The sequence below is a fragment of the Cnephaeus nilssonii genome (assembly GCF_951640355.1).
Source record: "Cnephaeus nilssonii genome assembly, chromosome: X".
Taxonomy (NCBI): domain Eukaryota; kingdom Metazoa; phylum Chordata; class Mammalia; order Chiroptera; family Vespertilionidae; genus Cnephaeus; species Cnephaeus nilssonii.
This window is the reverse complement of record NC_137071.1, coordinates 2,357,205-2,378,391: the sequence shown is the minus strand read 5'-3', so window position 1 is coordinate 2,378,391 and position 21,187 is coordinate 2,357,205. Positions and strand designations below refer to the sequence as shown.

Below are 21,187 nucleotides of genomic sequence, written 5' to 3'. Positions count from 1 at the left end.
AAATGAGTACAATGGTCCCCCCTTATCTGTGGGACATACTAGTATATTTCAAAGCCCCCAGTGGATGTCCGAAACCATAGACAGTACTGAACCCTATATATATTATGTTCTTTCCTATACATACATATCTATGATGAAGTGTAATTTATAAAGCAGACACACTAAGAGATTGACAACAACAACTAATAACAAAATAGAACAATTATAAGAAATTAAAATAAAAAAAGCCACAGGGTGAGGAGGGAATAGAAATAGGCAAGTAAAAATGACTTAAGATCAGATCCTAAGACCAAAGAACTGCCCATATAAGCAGTGATTTGTACTGGCGTCTCCCAAGTTTCTATGGCCAATATCAATTGGAAAATGCCCTTGTGTTGTTAGACTTCTTCCAGTCGCACAGGGCCAGTATTTTCAAGATCTTTCTCTCCCTGGTTCCTGAAACCCTGTGCTTTGTATTACCTACAAACACAGCTCTTTATCCTGACCAATAGTATATTTTAAAAAATCCTTTGTGTTTCTCCTACTCGATAACACGAAAGATTGTAACACGAATGATGGTGAACACAGAAATAATGTCATCGTCCTTCGAAGAGTAAAGTCTCACTCACTGGCTGTCAACCTGGGGTGATTCTGTTCCCCAGGACTCATGTCCGGAGGCATCTTCGTTTGTCACAATTGAGGGGGTGGGTGCTCCTAGCCTCTCACGGGTAGAGGCCAGGGATGCTGCTCAACACCCCACAGGGCGCAGGACAGCCCCAGCCCCCAACAAAGAATAATCTGGTCCCCAAGGTCAGTGGTACCGATGGAGAGAACCCTGGTTTAGTCAATGTGGCATCGGCCTGCAGGGACCCGTGATGGCTGCTGCACCGTTGAGCTGGTCTGAGTGGAAAGCAAGAGCAGGATGGAAATGTACAATGTTCTTGCAAGTCTATCCTCTAACCCAGCGGTCGGCAAACTCCTTAGTCAACAGAGCCAAATATCAATAGTACAACGATTGACATTTCTTTGGAGAGCCACATTTTTTAAACTTAAACTTCTTCTAACGCCACTTCTTCCAAATAGACTCGCCCAGGCCGTGGTATTTTGTGGAAGAGCCACAGTCAAGGGGCCAAAGAGCCGCATGTGGCTCACGAGCCGCAGTTTGCCGACCACAGCTCTAACCAGAGGTTATGCCAGGTTCTCCTTCGGGCCCATCTGAACAACCCTCCCCTCGATACAATACAACCTATAGCTGGGAAGAAAGAAATAGGTTTCCATAAGAATACTTCTTTTTCATTAGTCTTCAAAACATGTTAATGGTGAAAACTAAAAAGTTTAGAATGTTCCTGCTCCTGAAAATATGATGCTAAGTCTTTTATCCATGGGCTAATTTTAAACATTTAAAAAAAATGCACACAAGCCTCTCTCTTTAAAATCCACTTTCTATTAAGATGCAAATGTGATACCTTTTTACCGGGTGGGACCAAGTTCTGATTTGCTTTGACAAGATGTGAAAGTGCCTTCTTTATGTTCTTCTCTTTCATGCTTTGCAGCACAGCGGAGGGAAGGAAAGTCTCTAATCCCCATTCTTTTCTGCAATAAAGAGCATAGCTTTAATTTCACATTCTTCTGATGAGGAGTTAGCGAAGACAAAATGGCACTCTGATGTTTGTTGGAACAAGCGAAGTCTTGGCAAGGCAGGGAAAGGAGACAAATCTCCCGTTTGGGAAGCAACTTTTAATTTACACTCAGGAAACACTATTTGATCGTTAATACACATGTTTGCATTTTCAAAGAAACACATCGCTCACTCTCCAGACAGAGAGCAAAGAGACATTTGGGATCAATGGACACTGCAGAGTCTTCATCCAAGCCCCCCTCCCCCCCCTGCCCCAAGGCTCTTAGAGTTCACACATATCTGAGCTTGAATTTCTGAGACCAATTTCTCCCAATCCCTTTGTTTATTCTGGTTCTCACCTCTCCCTGTCTGCCCCTCACGCTGTCTCTCTTCTCCAAAAAGGACAGACGCAACTCCTTCATCATGCCCTAACCATTCCCCCCTCCCCATCTCCCTCGTCCATGGCTGTTTCCCTGGAGACACGGCCAGTTCGTGTCTACCGAACTCCTTCCATCAATGTCTCTGACTTGGGGTGGAGGAGAAGAGGAATGAGGCTGGTGTGGAGTCAGGGCGGGGTTCATGACCTTTAAGTTTGTCTGGTATGATGGGAAAGTATACACATCTCATAGGTATGGATAGATTAGAAAACAGACAGACAAATTGGACTGGGTGAATAGTTTTTTACCAAGAAGCCATTTCCCTATGACTACAATCCTATTCTAAGGTTCCATATTTTGAATTTTAGGAACTGTGTCCTGGTTGATCCTGTGCCCAACCAGTGTCTTCTAAATGATGTGAAGAACCTGAGAAAGTGCTGGCTATTTCTCCTGCTCTGTTCATCTTCACCTGCTCAGATGGTGTTTTTCACAATCACCATTTCCTTCCTCCTCCTCCTCAGCTTGTACTTAGTATCTTTTAAAAATATCTATAATAATAAAAGTGTAATATGCTAATTAGACTGGATGACCTTCCAGACGAAGCCAGGGCTGCTAGGGAAGCCCGGGTCCCGGGTGCCAGAGGGAAGCCGGTGCCAGCAGCTGGGGGAAGGAAGGCCTACTCTTGCATGGATTTCGTGCATCGGGCCTCTAGTGTGTGTGTGTGTGTGTGTGTAAGATTTCAGAGAGGAAGGGAGAGATAGAAACATCAATGATGATAGAGAGTCATTGATTGGCTGCTTTCTGCAGACTCCACACTGGGGATTGAGCCCATAACCTGGGTATGTGGCCTGACCGGGAATCGAACCCTGACCTCTTAGTTCATAGGTTGACACTCAACCACTGAGCCACGCCAGCTGGGCTGTATTTATTATCTTTATCCATCATTTGGCAGTCCTTAGCGGCCACCTTATAATTCTACTTGTATTATTATTTTAAGTCATTACTTTTCATATCTTTATGTCTTGTCTTTATGATCAGATCACAGGTTGGTGGATGATTAAGATTATAATTTATACTTTCTACTGTTCCAGTGTGAATCCCATGTAAAATGCTCAATGAACATTTGCTGGGTGTATGAATAATGAGAACATTATCTCGTAGATGCTATAAGATTCTTAGTCAAGTTAGTTATCTCTGGAAATTGTTGACGACCATGTTCAACCTGGGGAAATGTGGGTAGTATATTTCAAAGCCCCCAGTGGATGTCCGAAACCATAGACAGTACTGAACCCTATATATATTATGTTCTTTCCTATACATACATATCTATGATGAAGTGTAATTTATAAAGCAGACACACTAAGAGATTAACAACAACAACTAATAACAAAATAGAACAATTATAAGAAATTAAAATAAAAAAAGCCACAGGGTGAGGAGGGAATAGAAATAGGCAAGTAAAAATGACTTCAGATCAGATCCTAAGACCAAAGAATTGCCCATATAAGCAGTGATTTGTATTGGCGTCTCCCAAGTTTCTATGGCCAATATCAATTGGAAAATGCCCTTGTGTTGTTAGACTTCTTCCAGTCGCACAGGGCCAGCATTTTCAAGATCTTTCATTGAATAGTTTTTTACCAATCAAAAACTAATGATTGAGAATCTCAATCATTCTCTCTCTCAATGATGAGAGAGAATCATTGATCAGCTGCCTCCTGCACGCCCCACACTGGGGATGGAGCCCGCAACCCGGGCATGTGCCCTGACCGGGAATCAACCCGTGACCTCCTGGTTCATAGGTCGACACTCAACCACCGGGCCACGCCAGCTGGCTGTCTTCCTACCCCTCTTTAGAGGATCTAGAGCAGGAGAAATAGCCACACCTTCTCAAGTTCCTCCCCTAATTTAGAAGACACTGGTTGGGCACATGATCAGCCAGGATAGAATCCCTAAAACGCAACACAAGCTCACAGGCCTGTGGAGAAGAAGCCACAGCGCCCCCTGGAGGTCACCCTGGGGGCCTGGGATTCAGAATGGCTTTTAGACAGTCCCTGGGACCGCAAGGTGGGATTGCAATGAGCCTGTACATCTGCTGGAGGAAGAGATGGAGGGGACATTAAGGCTTTTCATGTCAGATGGAGACGTAGCTTCAGCCCTGCCATGAACTTTGAAATATGTGTGTTCCTTTGTCTTAGCACCAGAGCTGCCAGGATTAAGAAGGTCTGGCTGCTTTAGGGTATGAATCACTCGCCAACGGGGAGTGTGCAAGCATGTCAAACTTGCGGCCTTGTTTATTCGCACGTCAAACATATGGCCTGCCAGCCGCGAGTTTGACATGCTTGGACTGTACAGATGGGGTGACGGAGGGTTGTCTTTTCAAGGACAACCCTTAAAAAGACTCATCAACGGAAGGCGACACAAACTGCCTTTTCTAAGGAGAGGGGCTCTTCTCTGGTCCAGGTACACTGGTGCTCTAAGTGGGTACCAAGCAAGACAGGCATGCATGTCTCCCAAACACGGATTCATGAAGCAACGTGTGGTCCTGTAGCATCCTTCCCCGCGTGGTCACAGTCCTTTACTGCGAACACCACCCTTCCCGGCTGAGACTTAGAACATTGCTCTTCGTGCCGCATGCTGACCATCTAAAATAACCTCGGGTTGTCCAGTTCGCTCTCTAAACACGGGTGCTTCGAATGGTCACACAAACTATAGTGCAATGTGGACTCTTACTGCCCGGGTTCGAATCCCACCCTCTCTAGCCTATGCGACTGGGGCAAAATGACTTCAGCCTTTTGTGCCTCGGTTTGCTCCTCTATAAAATGGAGCGAAGCCCTGACGGGTTTGGCTCAGTGGATAGAGCGTCGGCCTGCGGACTCAAGGGTCCCAGGTTCGATTCTGGTCAAGGGCATGTACCTTGGTTGCAGGCACATAACCAGTGGGGAGTGTGCGGGAGACAGCTGATCAGCTGATTGATGTTTCTCTCTCATCCATGTTTCTAACTCTCTATCCCTCTCCCTTCCTCTCTGTAAAAAAATAATGAAATATAATAAAAATAAATAAAATGGAGTGAAAACCCTTCTTATCTCACAGCGATGTTGTGAGCTTAGCGCCTGAAAAGCGATGAGACCAAAGCTTGCCTTGGATCCAAGTCCGTGTAGGAGTTTAAAAACGTGTTTCATTTTCAATATGACCCTCATTTTAGCCACAACTCTCCAAATGTGGATGACGTAAGAAACGGATCTTTTCCGCCCAAGATGAACATGCCAGTCGTATATTTTCCCCATGTCTAACCAATGGTCGGCCACAACCAAGGTCAGTTTTGCAAATAGACATAGATCAAAAATGCACTTGGCCGTTAAGGGGGGCAGCGACTTCGTCTCCCCAATGACTCCCAGGAAACACTTACTCGATGTATTTGAGAGAGATTTTCTGCGTTTGCTTGGTGGTCACGGTTGCGATGTACATTTGCAGGGCCGCCAGCCGCAGGGCTATGTCGTATTTCAGCTCCGGCCCAAATCGCTCCTGGACCACATCGTTACAACTCTGCGGAGAGACCAGCAGGGGGCGCAGCTCGTCAAAGAATGGGCCCAGGCACAGCCTCGTTGGAACAGGTGACTGCATCCCCCCCTCACTTCAGAGGCAAGGAGGCTAAATGTGGAAACATCCCCCCCACCCCGCCCCGCGCTGCTTGCAACGAGTCAATATTGAATCGCGCTCACAAACAGACAGACCACGCAAAATATTTACCAGCCATCGACGAGCGAGCTGCTATTTCAATATTTAGCTTTTTGTAAAAAGAATTAGGGATGAAGGTATGGAATTTCCAAACACAGGTGCTGCAATTGAACACACGAAGCCCCGCCGGCCCGGTGGTGTCTGGAGTTAGGCTGCTGGGCTTGGGATCCGGGCTTCCAATCCCATCCCTGCGCCTCACCGGGGCATGGCACTGGGAGAGGGCCTGGTTCTGCGCCTCAGTTTCCCCTTCTGTAAACTGGGATGGATCCTGCTCCCCATTCACAGGGTTGTTGTGAGGGTGACATTAGTCAGCATGGAAAGCCCTGACAACTCTCCCTGGTCACGTGAGAGAGCTCACACGTGCTAGCAGCTGTCACCATCACCTTCCTCTTCGTCATCATTTATTTATTACTTTAAACCAGGGGTCCTCAAACTGTTTAAACAGGGGGCCAGGTCACAGTCCCTCAGACCGTTGGAGGGCCGGACTATAGTTTAAAAAAAACTATGAACAAATTCCTATGCACACTGCACATATCTTATTTGGAAGTAAAAAAACAAAACGGCAAAAACTCCCGCATGTGGCCCGCGGGCCGTAGTTTGAGGACGCCTGCTTTAAACAATAAAGAATTTTTTTTTAATTTTTAATTTTTTTTTACATATGTGTCCTTATTCCCCCATTCCCCCCCATCCCTCACTAATGCCCCACCCCCCTGTTGTATGTGCCCATTGATTAGGCTCATATGCATGCACACAAGTCCCTTGGTTGATCTCTCCCCCTTACTCCCACCCACCCCCACCTTCCCTGAGGTTTGAGAGAAAGATAAATATCACATGATCTCACTCATTTGTGGAATATAATGAACGGCATAAACTGATGAACAAGAACAGATTCGTCACCATCTAGAGCAGCTTTGGGGAGGCGGCATGAGCCAGGCGATGAGGGGCGGAGTCCCGGCTTGGCCAAGGCCCACCTGTGAGTGTAACTTGGACCCGTTAGCTTTCCCCTGCAGCCTCAGTGTGCTCATGATGGGATGCAAAGTGCGTGCTTTATCACAGCGCACCGTGCATTCGGGCAAGGGGTGCTAGTAAGCCTTCAGGTCAGTCCTAGCCGCTTTGGCTCCGTGGATGGAGCGTTGGCCCGCAGACTGCAGGCCCCCGGCTTTGATTCCGGTCAAGGGCACGTATGTTGATTGCAGGCTCCCTCCCCGGCCCTGGCCAGGGTGTGCAGAAGGCAACCAGACCGATCAATGTGTCTCTCTCACATCTATGTTTCTCTCTCTCTGTGTCTCTCCCCCTCCCTTCCACTCTGTCTAAAAATCAATGGAAAAATATCCTCGGGTGAGGATACCACAACAACAATCCTCAGTTCACGCCAGTGGCGACCTGAGGATTCGAATCCCACCCTCTCTAGCCTGTGCGACTGGGGCAAAATGACTTCACGCTTCTATGCCTCAGTTTGCTCCTCTATAAAATGGAGCGAAAACCCTGCATGGACACTGACGGTCATTCCACGGCTCTCAACCTCAGTTTGCTCACCTGTAAAAGGGAGCCATGTAGCTCACAGGGATTGTGGGAGCATCACATCAAAGGGCGGCTGAGCGTGCGTTGTAAAGTGCAACATCCTACATCAGGGGAATGTCCGGCCCGCGGGCCGCAGAAGGCCCGCGGAATCATGTGGTCTGGCCCTGCCAAGGCGTTGGGGGCGAGTTCATTCAATGCCTGACCAAATAGAGCGGGCTCATTTTAAAGGTGATGGTTTTGTAGGGCCCGAGAATGATGTTACAAATATCCAAGACCGGTGTAGGGCGGCATCCTCCTCCCTCATCAGGAGCGAAGGCCCAAGCCACTTGACCCTGGGAAGTGGCACACACACGCCCATGGGAAGTGGGAAGTGCAGCTTCGCCTAGCCCCGTGGTCGGCAAACTGCGGCTCGAGAGCCACATGCGGCTCTTTGACCCCTTGAGTGTGGCTCTTCCACAAAATACCACGGCCTGGGCGAGTCTATGTTGAAGAAGTAGCATTAGAAGAAGTTTAAAAAATTTGGCTCTCCAAAGAAATTTCAATCGTTGTACTGTTGATATTTGGCTCTGTTGACTAATGAGTTTGCCGACCACTGGCCTCACCTCATTCTGCACGTGTGTTTCCTTACTTTCGTTCTGGGAAACCAGGCTTGGGGCTAGGCCGGTGGTTGGCAAACTTCATTAGTCAACAGAGCCAAATATCAACAGTACAACAATTGAAATTTCTTTTGAGAGCCACATTTTTTAAACTTAAACTCTATAGGTAGGTACATTGTTATTAACTTAATGAGGATACTCCGAAGCTGGCCTTTGCTCAAAACTCAAGGAGCCAAAGAGCCACATGTGGCTCGCGAGCCGCAGTTTGCCGACCACTGGGCTAGACAATCTGTAGCCTCTTCCTTACCTTGTCCCAAGAGGGTTTCAGGTAGGAAGCTGCGTCAGCGTTTGTTTGCCTTCTCCCCAAGTCTATCCATTTCACTAGACGGGAACGTGTCCCCCGTATGGTTTCTCACAGTGTTGACCTTCACATACTTGTCCGTGCGCACTGGCGCCAGCAATGCATGTCCTACCCACATGCTCTGGGTGTGTGCCCCTCAGCCCCCCTTCACCAAGACTGACGTCACTCTCTCCCCTTGCCTCCCTAACATTTGCTCCCCCTTAGGATCTAACACTGTCAGGGGGGCAGGGGAAGTGGGTCTGACTCGAGGTGGGACTGTCACGTGAGAGCATTTGGTTCCGCTAGTCTTGGGTGGACCAGTTCTTTCCAGGCGCCCAGAGCTGTCCGTAACAAACACCACGGGGCTGAGGGCCCAGACAGGGTCATTTTTTAGTCTCATCGGGATGAGGGGAGGGGGGCCCCCAGCGCAGTGCCAGGCCGTAACAGGCACGCATTCTGCTTCTCCCCACGGCTGCTATCGCCTAATGGATTGGAAACAGGATTTCAGCATCGGGTTTAGAGACAAGAGCTCCAGGTTCGAGCCTAGGCTCTGTCAACTATTCATCAAATGACCTTAGACATGACATTTCCTCGCTCTTAAGTCTCAGTTTTCTTATATGAAAAATGGGCTAAAACAGCCAAGTCTAGTCCATTTGCTGCTATACTTGTAAGGATGTTTCAGAAATGTCACGTGCTTTATAAAGGTGAGCCATCACTCTTGCTTCTAAGAGTTGTGACTGGAACTGTGTTTCCCATCCCTGTTACACTGTGTGTGTCTCCTGTATTTGAAAGGGAATTCTAGGTGAATTTCTTATCCAGGTGATTAGCCACTTAATTACATTATACACTGAGTGGCCAGATTATTATGATCTCTGAACGCATCATAATCTGGCCACTCAGTGTATATCCTATATAATAAAAGGTCAACCGCCTGGTGCATGAATTCGTGCATGGGTGGGGTCTGGCCAGCCTGGCCAGGGGGAGGGGACATGGGCAGTTGGCTGGCCTGCCTGCTGGTCGAACTCCTGGTCGAGGGGACCATTTGCATATTAGCCTTTTATTCTATAGGACAGACACGGAGTGGCCAGATGATTATGCGTTCAGAGATCATAATAATCTGGCCACTCAGTGTGTGTGTGTGTGTGTGTGTGTGTGTGTGTGTGTGTGTATTAGAGGCCCAGTGCATGAATTCGTGCATGGGTGGGGTCTGGCCAGCCTGGCCAGGGGGAGGGGACATGGGCGGTTGGCCGGCCTGCCTGCTGGTCGAACTCCTGGTCGAGGGGACAATTTGCATATTAGCCTTTTATTATATAGGATAGACACTGAGTGGCCAGATTATTATGCATTCAGAGATCATAATAATCTGGCCACTCAGTGTATATTGCTTCTGCTTACTCTTTTGTTTTCTAGACTAATTTTATTGCATCTTTTTAGCACCTTCAAATCAACATGGGCCCACAGCACCATCTGCGGAGCCACTGGCTGCTGTGAGGCGGGAGCTATTTTAGACACACTGCACATGGTGCGGTGCAAGGCATGTGGAAGCAGAGGGTCTGAGTCCAAGAAATTCTCATTTCCTGCTCTCAGTGGAAGAGAGAAAAGGGGGTGATGGCAGCTTCGTTTCAGTCTCTATCACCTGCCCCACATGGCTGCCCACCTCCCCCACGGGCTGCCCGTTGAAGGGGTCGCTAATCCACCACCCATGCCACACCCAAGTTGGGAAGGTCTATTCTGGGGACAAGACCCCTGGACAGGTTTCTTGTTCTCAGGACAATCCCAGGCTATAAAAGATGGGTCTTTTGTTCATCCTCACCCGAGGATATTTTTTTACCATTGATTTTTAGGGAGAGTGGAAGGGTGGGGGAGAGACACACACAGAGAGAGAAGAGCATCGATGTGAGAGAGACACATCGATTGGTTGCCTCCCACACATGCGCTGACCGGGGCCAGGGATTGAGCCTGCAACCAAGATATGTGCCCTTGACCGGAATTGAACCCGGGACCCTTCAGTCTGCCGGCTGACGCTCCAACCGCTGAGAAAACCGGCTGGGGCAGATGTGTCTTTTGAACAAACTGTGTCTTTCTCCAAGAAGTGCATTCCATTTGGGCAAACACACCTTCTACAGAGCCATTGCCTGGCACTGCTCCTGGCCTACTCAAGTGGTCTCCCCTCCCCAAGACAACTGCAAACACGTTGTTTTACACACTCAAGGGGATTTTGATGTATAAAACGAAAGCAGAGCAAAATGGCTTGAAAGCATCATCGTGTTAACAGGAGGAGTACAGAATTGGAGAGAATGGCAACCCAATGGGTCAGCGGTCACCGACTGGTGGTCCGCGGACCACTGGTGGTCCATGAGGTCAGAAAGGTTGGCGACCGTGGCAATAGATCACACTGCCTGGCCAGGTACTGACTGGCACCTATGACGATCTACACTGAGTGGCCAGATTATTATGATCTCTGAACGCATAATAATCTGGCCACTCAATATATATATATTAGAGGCCTGGTGCATGAATTCGTGCATGGGTGGGGTCTGGCCAGCCTGGCCAGTGGGAGGGGATATGGGCGGTTGGCCGGCCTGCTTGCTGGTTGAACTCCTGGTCGAGGGGACCATTTGCATATTAGCCTTTTATTATATAGGATATACACTGAGTGGCCAGATTATTATGCGTTCAGAGAGAGATCTTCATAATCTGGCCACTCAGTGTACATGCAACTAACAAGCTAAAAAACACAGCTCCAGGTCGGGGCTGCCGAGCAAAGCGCCGATTGGTTCTCAGCAGGAATGTGGGGGAAGACCAAGTAACAGACCAGCTGTCAATCAGGCTGCTTCATGCGGTTACATGTGGGTTCCCTGGCCTGTTGGGGAACAAGGGCCATTGCTGAGGGGTTCAGGTGACTAAAGTCCAACATTTAAAAAACCCAAGTCACGCCCTGCCAGTGGGGCTCAGTGGTTGAGCGTCAACCTACGAACCAGGAGGTCATGGTTCGATTCCCAGTCAGGGCACATGCCCGGGTTGTGGGCTCGGTCCCCAGTGTGGAGCGTGCAGGAGGCAGCTGATCCATGATTCTCTCTCCTCATTGATGTTTCTCTCTCTCCCTCCCTCCCTCTGTCTTCCTCTCTGAAATCAATACAAATATATTTTTTAAAAATTAAAAAATAACAGCAACCCAAGTCATGACAGTTTCACTGTTCTGGGTCACAACCGATGTAAAGTCCACTCTCATTTCTTTGCTTGATAAATAGGGCTTACTGACCCTTATCCTGGGGACTTGGGGTGTCTCCCTGAGCATCAGTCCTCCTGCTGAGCTGTGAGGACCACACTTTCTTCCAAAGACCACTGAAGTGGGGGGGGGGGGCGGGGGGATGTTGAACCAGTTCCTTTATCCACAACATTTGCATGCAACATGCCAATCGTGCTCACGTACCTGAACGTAGAGATACTCAAAAGCAACCGGATCTCTCCGTAACAGGTCAATGGGGTCCTTCGGCACGAAGCTGATCCGGAAAAGACACCTCATCTTGTGGGAGCTGGGCCGCTGTGTCACCTGGAAGAGCAGACCCGCCACAGGGAGGCTCAGTGGGGACTGCGAAGCGGCCGAGGGACCCAGAAGCAGGGGCCACTTTCTTTGGACATCGAGGGAAGGGGCGGCCAAGTTCTTTTAGCGTCTGTCACAGGCACTCACTCCCCGGGAATGTACAGGGCCTGGGACATAGGTCCGGTGCCCCCCAAGGACACCCTGAGAGGAGGGACTTGCTAAGGAACTGTCCCCAGGAGTGGCCAGCAAGGAGGCAGGGAGGCAGGGCAGGCCGGCGAGGATGGGGAGCCAGCCCATGGTCCCCAGGGGGGCTCAGCCACAGCCTGGCCCTTGGGGGCCTCTGAGGGGGGGTCGCTGCCAGCAGGGGGCCCGGCACCTGAGCCAAAGAAGCACAGACCAGTCCCCGGCTTGGGGGTGCGCCAGGGGGGTGTGTGAATTTCAGGTTGGACAGAATGCGCGCCAGGAGTCTGTGAGCGCGGCCCCGCCCCTCCAGGTCAGATGCTCGGCGTTGTCATGGCAACCAAAGCCAGGGTGGGGGCAGGAAGACAGAGTTTGGGCCCCTGCATTGAACCTGGAGTCCAGTTTCCAAACTCCTGGCAACTTCTGGTGCCGTGACTTCACTCAGATCGCTCCCCGGGGCTTGGAACGCAACGCAGGCCCGTCAGGGTCAGGGACGCGGCTCACGCGGATGTGCTGTCCTTTGGGCCGGCCCGGGACGTGCAACTGTCACGTGATGTTCCGGAACCCCTCTGGCCACAAGGGGAATCGGTGGCGGAGTAGCAGGTGCTTAGCACACAGGCGAATGAACGAAAAGACACTGGCCCTAACCGGTGTGGCTCAGTGGATAGAGCGTCGGCCTGCGGACTCAAGGGTCCCAGGTTCGATTCCGGTCAAGGGCATGTACCTGGGTTGCGGGCACATCCACAGTGGGGGGGGGGGGTGCAGGAGGCAGCTGATAGATGTTTCTCTCTCATCGATGTTTCTAACTCTCTCTCCCTCTCCCTGCCTCTCTGTTAACAACTCAATAAAATATATTTAAAATAAAAAAAAAAAAGAAAGAAAGAAAAGACACTGGACGCCAAGAAAGAGGGGGAAAGCCCTTCAATTTCCCCGCAAGAGGCCAGCACGGCGAACCTAAGGCCGCAGCCCCGCTGGCACAGCCGCTGTGCCTGGAGCTCTATGCGCTTGTATGTACTTTCCATGCACGCGCATGCAGTTTCATGGCCACGTGACAACTCTCATGCAGGGGACAAAGCTGGAGAAGCAAACATGTTTGTGAACTGCCATGTAGAAATTCAAAAGGAATACAGCAGCAGCTTTCTTGAGCCTCATGGCACGTGTGTGCACGTGTGTGCATGTGTGTGTGTGTGTGTGTGTGTGTGTGTGTGTGTGTTTAGATGCGTACAGTGTACACGTTGAGTAGAATTTTAACGGGAAAACACACCCTCCTTGGAAAGGGGACTGGGCACCGTGGCAGGTGGTGACAGGGACCCAGCTCCATGGCTGCGGGCAGGAGGGAAAGCGGCGTGGCCCCGGGTCCGAGGGCCCGAGGACTGTGGGCTGTCGTCCCTGCCCGGCAATAAAGGAAAGCAGAAACGACAGAAGGAACCCAAGAGCCTCAAGTTCCCTCTTTCAGGAACCCTCCTCCATGGGATTTCTTTAAACCCCTCATCCACCCCACGGAGGTCGCTGAGCGGAATCAGACCAGCCAGCTGCCTGCCCGCCTCCCCAGAGAACAGATGGGGTAGCATCTTGGCCACCAGGAACTGGGGCACGTCTCTGCATCACATATTTACAGTGGGCAGGCCTGGGGCGGGGATTGGAGGCTTCCGAAAATAGCCTGAAGGAGACACCCAGAGCCTAAAGCCACGCACACGGCCTGGCCTTGACTTAAAGGGCCGCAGAGGCCATGGCCTTGAACAGCTCCAGGAGGCCAGTGGTGAGAACAGGCGGCCAAGCCGTTCCAATGACAGAGAGGGGAATGGGACAGAGCCACCTTCTCAGCGTGGCCGCCCAGGCTGTGAGTGACACATCTGTTTCGCAGGTGACCTGACAGGCTGTGGACACTGACAGAAAGGGAGACAGCACCTGGAGGCATAAAGCCCATTACTAACGCCCGCCTCCCTCAGGGCGGCTGCCCAGCGATGCAGGGAGCACAGTGAGAGCGTCTGTGAGCGGGAGGGGTGCTGGGGCGGGAGGGAGAGTAGGATGGGAGGGATGCTGGGATGACAGGATGCTGGGGCGGGAGGGATGCTGGGGAGGGAGGGAGAGTATACTGGGGTGGGAGGGATGCTGGGATGGGAGGGATGCTGGGGAGGGAGGAATAGTAGGATGGGAGGGATGCTGGGGAGGGAGGGAGAGTAGGATGGGAGGGGTACTGGGATGACAGGATGCTGGGGAGGGAGGGAGAGTAGGATGGGAGGGGTACTGGGATGACAGGATGCTGGGGCGGGAGGGATGCTGGGGAGGGAGGGAGAGTATACTGGGGTGGGAGGGATGCTGGGATGGGAGGGATGCTGGGGAGGGAGGAATAGTAGGATGGGAGGGATGCTGGGATGGGAGGGATGCTCGGGAGGGAGGAATAGTAGGATGGGAGGGATGCTGGGATGGGAGGGATGCTGGGGAGGGAGGAATAGTAGGATGGGAGGGATGCTGGGATAGGAGGGATGCTGGGGAGGGAGGAATAGTAGGATGGGAGGGATGCTGGGATAGGAGGGATGCTGGGGAGGGAGGAATAGTAGGATGGGAGGGATGCTAGGATGGAAGGAATGCCTGGGGCAGGAGGGATACTGGGGTGGGAGGGATGCTGGGGCAGATGGGGGTGCTGGGGCGGGGGGTGGTGCTGGGGCGGGGGGTGGTGCCAGGGCGGGGGGCGGGGGGGGGCGCGGGTGGTGCCGGGCGGAGGGATGCGGGGCGGGCGGCTGCGGGGCGGCAGTGCCCTCAGGGGAAGCTCACGCACCTGGGTGAGGGTCTCCTGCTCGTGCAGCAGCAGCAGCTTGCTGCCGGCGCCCTCCGTCCTCTGCTCCAGCATGAGGGAGAAGTGCTCGATGCCTTTGATGGACAGCTTCTCCTGAAGGGTCAAGATGACATCCTGACAGAGGAAACGTTGACAAGATGCAATCAAAACCCAGGCAGCGGCCTGCCGGTGTGGCTCAGTGATTGAGCATCGACCTAGGAACCAGGAGGTCATGGTTCGATTCCCGGTCAGGGTGCATGCCCGGGTTGCAAGCTCCATCCCCAGTGGGGGGCGTGCAGGAGGCAGCCCATCAATGACTCTCTCTCCTCATTGATGTTTCTCTCTCTCTCCTCTCCCTTTCTCCCTGAAATTAATAAACATTTTTTTAAGTCCCAAAGAAGGGTTGTACTCAACGGCGGCAACTCCTGGAGACATTTTTGTTGTCACAGTGGGATTGGGGATGCTAGGCGTGGGGGGAGGCTCCTAAGCATCTTGCAATGGACAAGCCACGTCCACAACAAAGAATTACTCGGATCTGGTCCAAAGTATCAGCTCGCCAAGATACAGCAAGGTTTTGATTCTTCTCTGTAGACTTTTTATTTTTATTATTATTTTTTAAAATTATATTTATTTTTTACAGAGAGGAAGAGAGAGGGATAGAGAGCTAGAAACATCCATCAGCTGCCTCTTGCACACCCCCCACCAGGGATGTGCCCGCAACCAAGGTACATGCCCTTGACCAGAATCGAACCTGGGACCCTTGAGTCCGCAGGCTGACTCTCTATCCACTGAGCCAAACCGGTCAGGGCTTCTCTGTAGACTTTTTAAAATGTCTTCAGGCCCCTGGGAAACAAAGATCCCCACACCCACCCACCACCAAAAAACAATCATCCCACGGAACTACCTGGACTATATTGAATTTTATGAAAAGATTTTCTCTGTCATAATTTCTCGCTCTAGGCCCCGAGAAGAGAAGACAACACCAGTCTTTGTGTAGCAGCACACACTTTCTAAAAGCTCCCGCCTCGCCAGGGAGGACGCCGGGAAATCAATAGCAATACATTGTTCCTATGGCGACTCTGTAGCAAGGATGCTGGCAATTTTTATTAAACACTGTCATATCCTTTCAGAACGATACTATTTCCATTGGATGCCCACCAGCCCGTGTCTATTGTGATAATAAGGCTGTTCGGTCCCGGATAAGAGAACTATAATTTCATGTGAACTTTCTGCATTGCTTCCTTCTTCTCATTGTCATTGCCGTCCTCGGGGAAATCAAACTTAGTCTAGTGTGGGCGCCTCTAATAAAGAGGCCAGAGGGAATCCACAACAGGAGGAGGTCTCTTCTAAATTCCGATTTCTTTCTGGTAACAAATGCATTCACGCCCTAGCCGGTTTGGCTCAGTGGATAGAGCGTCGGCCTTCAGACTGAAGAGCCCTGGGTTCCATTCCGGTCAAGGACACATGCCTGGGTTGCAGGCTCGATCCCCAGTAGAGGGCATGCAGGAGGCAGCTGATCCATGATTCTCTCTCATCATGGATGTTTTCTCTCTCTCTCTCTCTTCCCCTTCCTCTCTGAAATCAATAAAAATATATTTTAAAAATGCATTCAAGTCTTTACGAAGATCTTCGGATGCGGGAGGGTCCAATGGCCAGCAGCTGTTCTGACCAATTGGTGTCACAGAATAAGGCCATTGTGTCTGAGGGATCTGTAATGACAGAGCTCTGTGGCTTAGGTCAGGGGTCTGCAAACTATGGCCATACCCCTTCATTTATATAGTGTCTGTGTGATAAAAAATTCTTCTTGCCTAAAGAAAGGTTTGCCTGCCCGGCCAGCGTGGCTCAGGGGTTGGGCGTCGACCTATGAACCAGGAGGTCACGGTTTGATTCCTGGTCAGGGCTCATGCCCAGGTTTTGGGCTCGATTCCCAGTAGGGGGTGCACAGGAGGCAGCCGATCCATGATTCTCTCTCATCATTGATGTTTCTGTCTCTCTCTCTCTTCCTCTCCCTTCCTCTCTGCAATCAATACAAGTACTTTTTTTTTACTCCTGGCTCTTGGGAGGGACCTGCTATAACCTTGGAGCGTCGTGCCTGATAGGAGGAGCTTTGTTTACCGGGGACCTGGGGCCACACTAGATAGTGCATGCCAACAATGTGATTACGGTGGGGACCTTGGGTCATGTGGTATTAGCTCAACCTCTGGCGGGGCCGGCTACTAAGGTCGGCCACAGAGGTGGTCAGCTCTGTTGGTGCAGCCGACCGCCAGTAAAAACCCGACAGCAAGGCCCGGGTGAGCTTCCCGGCTGGCAGCACTGTGTGCACACGGTCACGTGACTGCTGGAGAAAAGGCTGTCGCACGGCTCCAATGGGACAGGACAGCTAGGGGACAGGACAGCTGGAAGTCCTCAGCCAAGCCCTGTGCCCTGGGCATGCTCTCCTATTGCTGATTTCATTTCGTATCCTTTGGCGGCAAGAAATGGGAACTGGGAGTGTGACAATTTGCTGAGTCCTGTGAGTCCTTCGAGTGGATTATTGAACCTGGGAGCGGGTTCTACGACTGCTTTCATGATACAACTAGAGGCCCAGTGCACGAAATTCGTGCACTGGAGGGATGTCCCTCAGCCCAGCCTGCACCCTCTCCAATCTGGGATCCCTCTCACAATCCGGGACTGCTGGCTCCTAACCATTTGCCTGCCTGCCTGCCTGATCGCCCCCAACTGCCCTTCCCTGCCAGCCTGGTCGCCCCCAACCATCCTCCTCTGCCAGCCTGGTTGCCCCAACCTCCCTCCCCTGCAGGCCTGGTCGCCCCCAACCGCCCTACCCTGCCAGCCTGGTTGCCCCCAACCGCCATCTCCTGCTGGCCCGGTCACCCCTAACTGCCCTCCCCTGCCGGCCATCTTGTGGTGGCCACCTTGTGACAATGTGGGGGTGGCCATCTTGTGATGACATGAGGGCGTGAGGGCATGAGGGCCACCTAGGCTTTTATTAGTATAGATAGCAGAGCCGGGTAGTTGCAACAGAGGTCAAATGTCCCACCAAGCCTCAAATATTTACTCTCCAGGCCTTTCCAGAGAAAGCTTGCCAACTCCTAGGTGAGTTGACCAATATTTAGAGTAACATCTCACTGTCAACTGATTTGGAGTAGGAATAAAAAAAAATAAAAAGACTTCTTTAGTCATCGGCATTTAAATTTCGCATCTGGTATGAAGGCAGTTGATATTTCATCCGGAATGATTTAAGGCTGATTTAGATGCTTGCTCATCAATCTACTCTTATTGTCTGCTCTCTTACCTGCTCCATCGCTGCCTGTTTAAAGCAATTCCAAACAAGCTGCTTGCTGGTACCCTGATAAGAAGTGAGGGGGCCCCTCAGAAGGTCTGTGCTGACTCATTTGAAAAACTGAGACTTGGGGGTTGACTATTAATAGGCATTTTAAACACACAGCTGATATCCTCTTGATACACAATTACACAAGATCATCACTAGGTACTTGTTTTTACCTCAATAAAATCTTTTTTACTGTGCATGTGCAGAAAGCCTGTTTTAGGCTGATGGGCCATTAGGGAGCAATCAATCTCTGAACACACTTTTATCCAATAAAAAAGAGAATATGTATTCCCCCCCCCCCCAGGAAGGAAGCATGGCGGGGGGGGGGAACCCATATGCTTTATAATAATGCCCATTATGCAAACTCACCTGTGGCTCTGAAATACAGTAGCCCCACCCCCACCCCTCTTATCTGCAGTTTCACTTTCTGAGGTTTCAGTTATCCGAGGTCAACTGCAGCCCAAAAATAATGAATGGAAAATTCCAGAAATCAACAATTCATAAGTTCTCCATTCTACCCGGGAAGGGACTCCTCCTTTTGTCCAGCGACTCCACGCTCTGTACACTCCCCACCTGTCAGTCACTAGCAGCCATCTTGGGTATCAGATCGCCCCGCTGTGGTACCGCAGGCCTTGCGTTCAAGTCACCTGTTTTCTTACTGATGGCCCCAAGGCACAGAGCACTGGTGCCGGCCGTTCGGACAAGCCACAGAGAAGCCGTAAAGCGCTTCCGTTCAGTGGAGGTGAGCATGTGTAGGAAAAACCACCGTGTATAGAGAGATCATTACCGTCCACGGTTTTGGGCACCCACTGGGGGTCTCTGAAGGCATTTCCCACGGATAAGGGGGGCCTACCGTCATTGAATTGCTTTGTGGCTCTTCCCCTTCACCTCTTCTAAGACGCATACCTCATTCCTGCCCTTTCTGCATCATTGCCATGAAAGCAGTTCCGGTAATGCCAAGTAAGTGTTATCTTTATATTGCTCTCCCCCTTGTTCTCGCTGGACACCAAAGTAGCAGATACTCAATTAACCACTAACAGCTTCAGCTTTCTTGCGCTCACATTGCTGAGAGACCATGCTCACTTTGGGCAGGACTTTTCGTCTTGGTTTGTGTTGTTTTTTAAAAAAATATATTTTATTGATTTTTTTACAGAGAGGAAGGGAGAGGGATAGAGAGTTAGAAACATCGATCAGCTGCCTCCTGCACACCTCCTACTGGGGATGTGCCCACAACCAAGGTACATGCCCTTGACCAGAATCGAACCTGGGACCCTTCAGTCCACAGGCCGACGCTCTATCCACTGAGCCAAACCGGTTAGGGCTCATCTTGGTTTGTTTTTAAGTATTCACACACTACCTTATTTGTTTTGTTTTGTTTTGAATCCTCACCTGAGGATATTTTTCCATTGATTTTTAGGGAGAGTGGAAGGAAGGGGGAGAGACAGAGAGAAACATCAATGTGAGAGAAACACATCGATTGGTTGCTTCCTGCACGAGCCCTGACCAGGGCCTGAGCCAGGGAGGAGCCTGTAACCGAGGTAAGTAAATGCCCTTGACCTGAATCAAACCTGGAACCCTTCAGTCCGCAGGCCGGTGCTCTATCCACTGAGCCACACCGGCCAGGACTCACACACTCCCCTATTTGGAAGCAATGAAACACTTCTCAGCGATAGACAAGCAGTTGTCCAAGAAGGGCTGCCACACGAGACGCCCGTGCAGCTTCCGCTCGCTGCCCGAGGGGGGTCCAGGCAGAGCTCAGCGGTCCCCTTACCTTTATGGAGGTGCTCGAGTCAAAGCGGAAGGACTTGGTCTGCCCGTTTTCCAGATAGACTTTCAAAACATTTGGCATAAAAAGAAGCGAATTATCCTTAACAGTTTCCTGTTTGACAACAATAGAAAAGAGGGAGGGGTTAAAGTCAGTTGGATTATAATTCTGCTCTTCGCAATAGCCACGTATGTCTACAATGTATCCGAACACAACATAAATAAAAACCAAAAACAATTGAAGTCTCTGAGATCAACCTCTGGTGATATCTAAGTGCAGCTGTTCATAGGAAAATTATTTTCCAGCTACAAATAACTCAGTTGATTCAAAGAAAAGAACTTTTCCCATCAGATCAATCAGAGGAGTTTTTTAAAAAAATATCTGTTTATTGATTTCAGAGAGGAAGGGAGAGGGAGAGACAGAAACATCAATGATGAGAGAGAATCATGGATCGGCTGCCTCCTGCATGCCCCCTACTGGGGATGAAGCCCACAACCCAGGCATGTGCCCTTAACCGGGAATTGAACCCTGACCTCCAGGTTCACAGGTCGACACTCAACTACTGAGCCACACCGGCCGGGCTGGAGGAGTTTTTTTTAAATCGAGGTGTCCCACTGGAAAATGCAATTACAGAAACGACTCCCTTGTACCTACGCCGCAGGGTGTGGGTGAAGGCCAGGCCTGCACAGAGCAGAAAGAGCGCCGGGCTGATGGTGTGCGATGCGACGCTTGCTGGTGCTCGGCCGAGGTCATGACAGTGAACCTCAAGCCTTGATCAGCTTCAAAGCTCAAGTTATTCTGTGAAACAATTTTTACTTCATTGACGAAGATTTCCCCCAAACTCAAAGGAATGGGGTGGTGTGTTAATGGAGTAGAACACTTAGTCTACAACAAACAGATCATAGTTTAAAGAACTTGCCCGACCGGTGTGGCTCAGTGGTTGAGCGTCAACCTGTGAACCAGGAGGTCACGGTTCGATTCCCGGTCAGGGCACAGGCCTGGGTTGCAGGCTCGATCCCCAGTAGGGGGCGTGCAGGAGGCAGCCGATCCAGGATTCTCTCTCATCATGGATGTTTCTCTCTCTCTCCCCCTCCCCCTTCCTCTCTGAAATCGATAAAAATATATTAAAAAAATATTTTAAAAAAAGAAAGCAGACACGGTACCAAATGGCCCAGACCAGTGGTCGGCAAACTCATTAGTCCGCAGAGCCAAATATCAACAGTACAACGATTGAAATTTCTTTTGAGAGCCACATTTTTTAAACTTAAACTATACAGGTAGGTACATTGTTATTAACTTAATTAGGGTACTCCTAAGCTGGCCTTTGCTCAAAACTCTAGGGGCCAAAGAGCCGCAGTTTGCCGACCACTGTCCCAGAGGATGGGCCCCCCAGGGCTGTGCCCGCACACCCCAGCTGCCTGGAGCGAG

General features: G+C 50.6%; 1 protein-coding gene across 3 annotated transcripts in view; it reads right to left on the bottom strand.

Annotated features, from left to right (window-relative positions):
• FRMPD4 (FERM and PDZ domain containing 4) overlaps positions 1 to 21,187 on the bottom strand; it is a gene marked incomplete at both ends in the record, with an annotated part of 720,410 nt that overhangs the window by 15,898 nt on the left and 683,325 nt on the right. For all 3 annotated transcript variants that reach the window (XM_079764311.1, XM_079764309.1, XM_079764310.1), the window contains 5 exons: positions 1,446 to 1,572; positions 5,381 to 5,517; positions 11,600 to 11,719; positions 14,670 to 14,801; positions 19,766 to 19,873. In XM_079764311.1, coding sequence (XP_079620437.1) covers positions 1,446 to 1,572; positions 5,381 to 5,517; positions 11,600 to 11,719; positions 14,670 to 14,801; positions 19,766 to 19,873 — 624 coding nt within the window. The remainder of the gene's footprint in view (positions 1 to 1,445; positions 1,573 to 5,380; positions 5,518 to 11,599; positions 11,720 to 14,669; positions 14,802 to 19,765; positions 19,874 to 21,187) is intronic.